Source organism: Telopea speciosissima, chromosome 6 (assembly GCF_018873765.1).
Source record: "Telopea speciosissima isolate NSW1024214 ecotype Mountain lineage chromosome 6, Tspe_v1, whole genome shotgun sequence".
NCBI lineage: Eukaryota > Viridiplantae > Streptophyta > Magnoliopsida > Proteales > Proteaceae > Telopea > Telopea speciosissima.
In genome coordinates, this window is record NC_057921.1 from 17,539,028 (window position 1) to 17,546,067 (window position 7,040).

The 7,040-nt window shown below is 38.6% G+C and overlaps 1 protein-coding gene across 1 annotated transcript; it reads left to right on the top strand.

The window, feature by feature from the left end:
- The first annotated feature begins 4,539 nt into the window (after positions 1 to 4,539).
- On the top strand, positions 4,540 to 5,770 carry LOC122665486 (probable aspartic protease At2g35615). Its single transcript, XM_043861639.1, has 2 exons — positions 4,540 to 4,690; positions 4,791 to 5,770. The coding sequence occupies exons 1-2, from the start codon at positions 4,540 to 4,542 to the stop codon at positions 5,768 to 5,770; spliced, it is 1,131 nt and encodes a 376-aa protein (XP_043717574.1).
- The last annotated feature ends 1,270 nt before the right edge of the window (positions 5,771 to 7,040 follow it).

The following is a 7,040-nucleotide window of genomic DNA, read 5'->3' on the forward strand; positions in this document are numbered from 1 at the left end:
CATATGGGAGATTGTTGGATGTATGTGTCGATCAAATGCAGTTCAATCCAGTTCGACCTATTTATTGTGTTTTTAACATTTCATACATTTTTCTTTAATATGATCACATGCGATATGAACTTTTTGAGCAATGCATGTCCATAAGTTCAACTTATCATATGGTCGTCGCATTGGGTATGCCTAGACGTGTTGATGTCAGGGTACAAATGCAAGTACTCACATGGAGGTATATTGGCAAAAAATCTTTTTTTTATCGATTCCCTCATGTATAACTATCAAGTGTAGGTTTGGGATAGACATGTATCACTGAGAACTAGTGCCTGAGAGGGTCTTGTCACTACATGATGTGAAAGTATTCTTTGGTTCACCAATTACTGAGGTTATTTTTTTGATGAAAACCAATTCCTGAGGTTCAAAAGAACTAAGATCGGTGTTCTGGGAATGCGTAAATATTATGTGAGTGAAAGAGTCACTCAACATGGTCTCCATTGCTCAATTGAGGAACATTAAGGGGAGTTAGTATGTGGATGGTCGGATAAGAATTAGGATACTGTAACATTTTTGCCAGATGGTTTTGCAAAACATATTTTCAAATAAAATGATAAATTATAATTATATTTTGCATTCAATTATTTAATCGTGTTTTTTGGATTCCGATCATGTACACAGATGTTCTGATACGAACGTGTACCATGGAATGGAGTATGGCAGTACTAGTGAACATGCCCTGGATTCCATGATGATGTTGTTTAGTGGAGGGTTAATGCATAGTCGTTATGCAGGGGTATTTTTGGGATTTTCTAATTAATAATTAATTTTTATAAGTTTAAATGGAATTGATATAATATTTAATTATAGGCGCATTATAGATCAAAATTTTAATTATTTTATTTTTCTCTTTTAGATTCTGCTTCTTCACTAATTAGAAGCCCATCAAGGTTGTAAGTCAAATAGGAGAGAGTGTCAGACTCTCACTGGGAATCAGGAGGCTCATTAGAGCCTCACCTATTTAAACACACCAAGGGGACGACCAGCCATGCTTGGGCGATTCCCCCCTTCTGGTGATCGTCTCCCTCTCTCTCACTCTCTCTTTCTCTCTCTCTCTCTCCTCTCCCTTACTCTCTTGCTCTCTTGAGTTGTGAGATCAATTAGGATTTTGGAAACCCTAGGATTTTAGATTGGATCCAATGGTTTTTGGAGAATAAATTATGGTTTGGCTTGAGGATCTTCTACTGAATCAAGGAGATTCAAGTTGGGGCTTTCTTGAAGGGCTCGTTAGGGGAAGAACCATTATCTGGAGGAGGAGCAACACTTGAGGCTCTATAGGTTAGTATATCTTGATGTTTGTTTTATGCATTAAGAGTTTTTTAATTATTTGATAATCATGGGATGTGAAAGAAACCTGAATCGATCTATTTTTTGTTGCACATTCGGGTATGAGATGGATCCCTTTTTCCATGGGATGGAAAAGAGATGACTTTCTCAATTCTTGTGGATCCCCTAATTTTTATGGGACAAAAAAGAGAGGGCTTTATAAAAATATTTATACCAAACACTAATAGGGTTACAATAGGGTTCCTATGGGCAGCCATGGGGTTACCCTTAGGGTACCATGGGCAACCATGGGGTGACCCAGATTTTCTATTACTTATATACCAAAGATGATCCCATGACTATTCCTACAATATTCATTATGGATAAGGGTTATATGTTAAGACATGAATGTGAGTGTAATTATGTAAAGGATATGTGATGAGATGAGAATGTGTATGATGGTTGTGAGGTGAATGTGAATGATGGGGTCTAAGTACGGTCAGTGGGCACCGGACATGGGATCGCCTTGTGGTATTTACTTGTTTCTCATGTAGAAGTAACTTTCATTAGAGATAATTGCTATATTAGGATGGAAAAGGGTCTGTGACCAGCCAACCATTATTTTGGTATCATAGTCATCGTACTAATGTATGTGTATGAGTAAGCTAGAGGAGGTGAGAGGATAACCAGGCCGACTGTTATTTTGGCACTATGGATTCGACCTCTAGGTTACACATACGCATACCCCTCTCATGCAATAGTTGTATGCTGGTTAGGATGTGATGTACCCAGTACTATGACCCTTATCGATAGGGCTTAGGTGTCGGCAAGCCCATGGGCATGGTCCGCTGAGAAGTTTAGGTGCCGACCGTATTTCAGATTGAACGCTAAGGCGTGATTTGTATAGGGGGTTTGCGGACAATCTCATGGAGGAGTCTAGTACCGCAGGCTTCCATAGTAACTTGAGTTTGTCATCACCAGACCGTCATCCATTTTATGGCACCGGGGCCCGGGATGCTACCTATGGGTTATAGTAGTACTAGAACCAGACTTAGTTGCGATGTTAGGTGGAAAATCAACAAAGGAATTCATGCATCATATGTATTGAGCATCATTTATACATATTTGTGCTTGCTTATTTGATCTAATTGCTCACTGGGCTTGGTGAAGCTCATCCCTCGAGGATCCTCTCTTTTGAGATATGGATGCAGGTCTGGTGGACCCAATTGAGGTTGACCCAGCGTATTAGTACGGTAACGGATTTAATGTTTGGGGTGCTCCCAACAAGTTGGAGCGCGGACCCGACTGCACTTGTGAGGCTTGTGCCTATGGGGCACATTAGTGTTGGGGGCTTGAGGCCCCATTTGAACATTAAACTTTATTTTAACAGTTAGGCTTTAATTAAATACAATAGTGTTCTTTGATTACGATATATTGGTGTATATATTTAGTATGATTTTGATAAACTTGTGATGTTGGAATAAGATGCTACTTACTTATATGATATCATTCGTCTATCTTCCGTACTATGATATTATGATTATGTTATATTACTTCCACTTCTACTCTGATTATGATCACATTACTGGGTTAATGAACTTGGTGTTGCAAGGAAAGATCCTAGTGTTGGTAGGGGATACGGGGTATCCTAGTCACACTACCCGGTGTTAGGGAATGGGGTGTTTGGTGCTTTGCCAGTTATTTTTGTACACTCTTTTTTCTTTTTTCAGTACAAATGATCTTTTAGCAAAAAAAAAAAGACATAGTTTTCTTATCTTAAAAATAGAGTTTCATCCAAATATATAGTTTTTGTGAGACTGTTGGACTATATAGTAGAAGACAACTACTAGAGTAGTTGATTGGTGCCTTGCCAATAGTGTAGTCTCCTAAGAGGTCATTGGTTCGACAATTATGTCTTCACCATGTGCCTTAAGAAAATCCCTTCCCTCTTCCCCACTTCTCTACCCATTTCACACGGTCACTTTCTGGTATTTGTAGTCAAAGTCCCATGGGGCAACCTAAATGTATAGACCAAAAAAAGAAGAAACAAATGATATATAGTTCCCCCAATGAGGTCAACAAGTTGACCCATTGATTGGAAATTGGAATTAATTAGACTGGTTTGACATCTTAATAGCAATGACATTCTCCTTTTACCTAAAGAAAATTAATGAAACCGTCAATCATTAATGATGTCTTACCAAAAAAAATCATTAATGGTATAAATTCTATATATCTAAGATTGAAAATTGGAATTACACAAATTGGTTTGACCTCTTACTAAAGAAATTTCCATTTTTCCTACATAACAAAAATGAAATCTTCAATCATTAATTATATAAACTAAATATCTATGAACTGATGTGTTGAATACTTGACCCTCTCCTAGGTAGCCCTTTTTGCAACTCTAACCCGTGACCTGGTGCCCCACTTTGATACCAAATGTTAAGTACATGACCGATATACCAAAAGCTCCAGAGCTGATGGAATACGTTAAATTGAAACCTTTAACCTCCCATACGAGGTTGGCCCAATCTATCACCCATTAATAGATCGAGTCCCATTGGGAACATAACATATTTAGATTCGATTATGTTTTCTTAATTTATAATAAATGGGTCAATGTTTTCTGTGGGGAAACGTGGCCCTAATGCGAGCCTGAGCCAATGAGTGCATGTTAGTATCATGGGGGTGGGCTTTTCGCCTTTCACGGGGGTGGGGTGGTCATTTTTCCCCCTAGGCGCTACACTCCTCTATAGAGACTTTTGTCCATAATAAATTTTCACTTTTTCTCTGATACACTTTCTAGAACTTGATTGACTGGGTTTATTGTTCACATCAAAGACTTTCCATTTTTTTGCGTCAACTTAAGACGTTTCCTACCACATTCTTCAGTTATACATTTACTTGCCCTTTTTTTTGGTAAGAATACATTTACTTTCCCAATTTCCCATTTAATTTAGGATATGTGGTTACCCCTTTAACCTCAGCTTTTGTAGCAATTCTCAATTATAAATCTCATGTCCTCAGCCATTGTGGTGACATTCCATTCCTTATCATCAAATAGCTTCAATGGTTTTCATGGAGACTTTGTTATCTCTAATTTCTCTACTCTCAAGTGCTTTGCTACTACATGTAGCTATTGAAGGTCCCAAGCCCATCACTCTAAGTCTTATTCACCCATTCTCGCCCCACTCACCTTTCTATCCAGGGAATATAACAGACATGGAGAAGATTGATATACTTATTCAGGGCACAAATGTTCGTATTCATCATCTATTCTTGATGATGACAAAACGTAACTGGAATGGTAGTAGTGAGGTTGACAACATAGCGGCAACAGTGCAATACACTGGTTTTTTACTTTGTAACCCAGGTGGGTATAGGTTCATTTTCACCTTCTCCTGGCCGAAAGGTGATACCTTATTTGTTGGCGATTGACACTGGAAGTCGATTAACATGGGTTCAATGTGAAGGTTGCAATCCTTGCTTTCCCCTACAACAACCTAATTTCCCATACAATAGATCTCAGAGTTACAAGCCTATTCCTTGTGGTGACCCAACCTGTCCAACTCCAAACCAGGATTGCTTTCAATCATTTTGTGGATTCAAGATAAGTTATGGGAAGGACCCTCCAACCTCAACAGCAGGAGCCATTGTAAGAGAGACCTTAACCTTCCCTTCTGATTTTGGAGGTACAGAATCTTACAACGATTTATTCTTGGGTTGTGGCTTTAAGAGCTACCACTATGAATTTCAACAACCGAATAAAATTAGTGGGGTTTTGGGCTTAGGGTTTGGAGGCACTGGAACTCTTTCCTTCTTGAAACAAGTAAGCAAAAAACGTTTTTCTTACTGCCTATTAAACTCTGAACACACCAATTCTCAGTTATATATTGGAGGTGCAAAGATGGTAGGACCACAAGTGCTATCAACACCATTGCTGAGAGGATCAAATGAAGCACTATACTATTTGGACTTACAAGATATTAGTATCCAAAATATTCGTCTTAGACTACAGGGATTGTTTTCTGGGGGTTCTGCCATAGATTCAGGAAGTCCGGTAACTATACTTCTTCCTAATGTTTATGCTCGTGTGAAAATTGGCTTTGTTCAGTACTTTGAACAATTTCATATTCAACCATACGATAGTGGAAGTAGACCCAGAGATGTGCCAATGTTAGATCTCTATTTCCCAAATTCGTTTGGTTTTGATAGGTATCCAACTATGACATTCCATTTCAAAGGAGCTGACCTTGTTGTGCAACCCAATGGTATATTTGCGTTTGGGAGAAATTATTTTTGTGTTCTACTTAAATCAGGCCCCGTTACAATGATTGGAGCTTTTCAGCAAACGCAACACAAGTTCTCCTATGATTTTGAGTTGGGAGATGGAAGACGAGGAGAAATTGGTGCTCTTCGCTTTGCTCCTCAGGATTGTGGGTCCCCTGCTTAAGACTTTTGCGATTGATATTGGGAGTAGGGTGGATGCCTCTTCATCGTGAAGATAAGGAGCTGCAGAATGAAATATTTATGTCTTCTCTGAAATAGTTTGTACTCAACAATCAAAATAAATAATTCCATTAAATGACCCTTTAGTCTCATACCTAATTTCTCTAGCTAAAAATTTAATAACCAAAGATCAAATTTTGCAAATTTTAAGCAGCATTAGGGCTTCTTTTCATTTTAAAACAATAGTTGGTCCTTTGGGAACCATTTTCAAGGTATTGACAAAATATTGAATTGCCATGACCAAACATTGAGTTCAACTAGGGCTCTCACCTTGTAAACCTTATTTCCTAGATCCTTTCAACTAGGGCTCTCCTTGTACATATAACTATTGTGAAGTGATTGAAATACAGGTCAAAATATTGCACAAACTCATCTTATAAACCTTATTTCCTAGATAATTTCAACTAGGGCTCTCCTTGTATATATAACTATTGTGAAGTTAGTGATATACAGATTAGAATATTAAGCTCTAACATGGTATCAGAGCCACCAAAGGCTCAAACCGCTCAACTCTAGTCATCCATCTTTCACCCCTCTTTCTCTAGTCAATCACATTTCTTCCCCGCCTCCAAGTCTACCAAATTCCCCCCGCTACATCATCACCCACCACCATCTCCTCCATCACCACTTTTCTTTCCCCCTTTCTCAACTCTGCTCACCACTATCTCTCTCTCTAATTGACTCCCAAGAATTTTCTCTTCTAGAAGAACTAACATGTTCTCTATCTCAAGGTCTAACAATTCTTTGACTTCAATGATGGATCTCTGCCATACCCATCTGAAACCTCTATCGCTACCCTATTGGAAGAATAAGATGCAACTCTCATGAGTCTCCTTATTGTTCTTTCTCTTAAGAGGTTCTTCCTCTTATTATTGGAAAAACTACCAGTCACGAAATCCGGGATGCCTTCACAACAACATTTGGCTGTGTCTCTACTACCATAATTTGATCTCTGTATCTCGGCCTTCAAGATCTGGTTCACAAACCAGACGAACTAGTTTCCCAGTTCTTGTAGTATGCCAAATCTATCGCTGACAAATTGGCAGCCGCTGAGAAACCATTACAACCTGAGGATTCAACCTTCACATCTTTTGTGCTCTTTGTAATAACTTCAAGGATATTGTGCTTACTCGCCTTACTTGCCTAAAACCTATCCTTTATTCTAAATTTCATTGACTATTTTTGTGTCACGAGTTACTATGCTCTTCCTTCAT

Bases quoted from the DNA above. Each gene is read 5' to 3' on its own strand.
- LOC122665486 (XM_043861639.1), top strand. From the start codon at position 4,540: ATGGAGAAGATTGATATACTTATTCAGGGCACAAATGTTCGTATTCAT. The intron at 4,691-4,790 runs GTGGGTATAGGT...TTCAATGTGAAG, and splicing joins TTTTTTACTTTGTAACCCAG to GTTGCAATCCTTGCTTTCCC.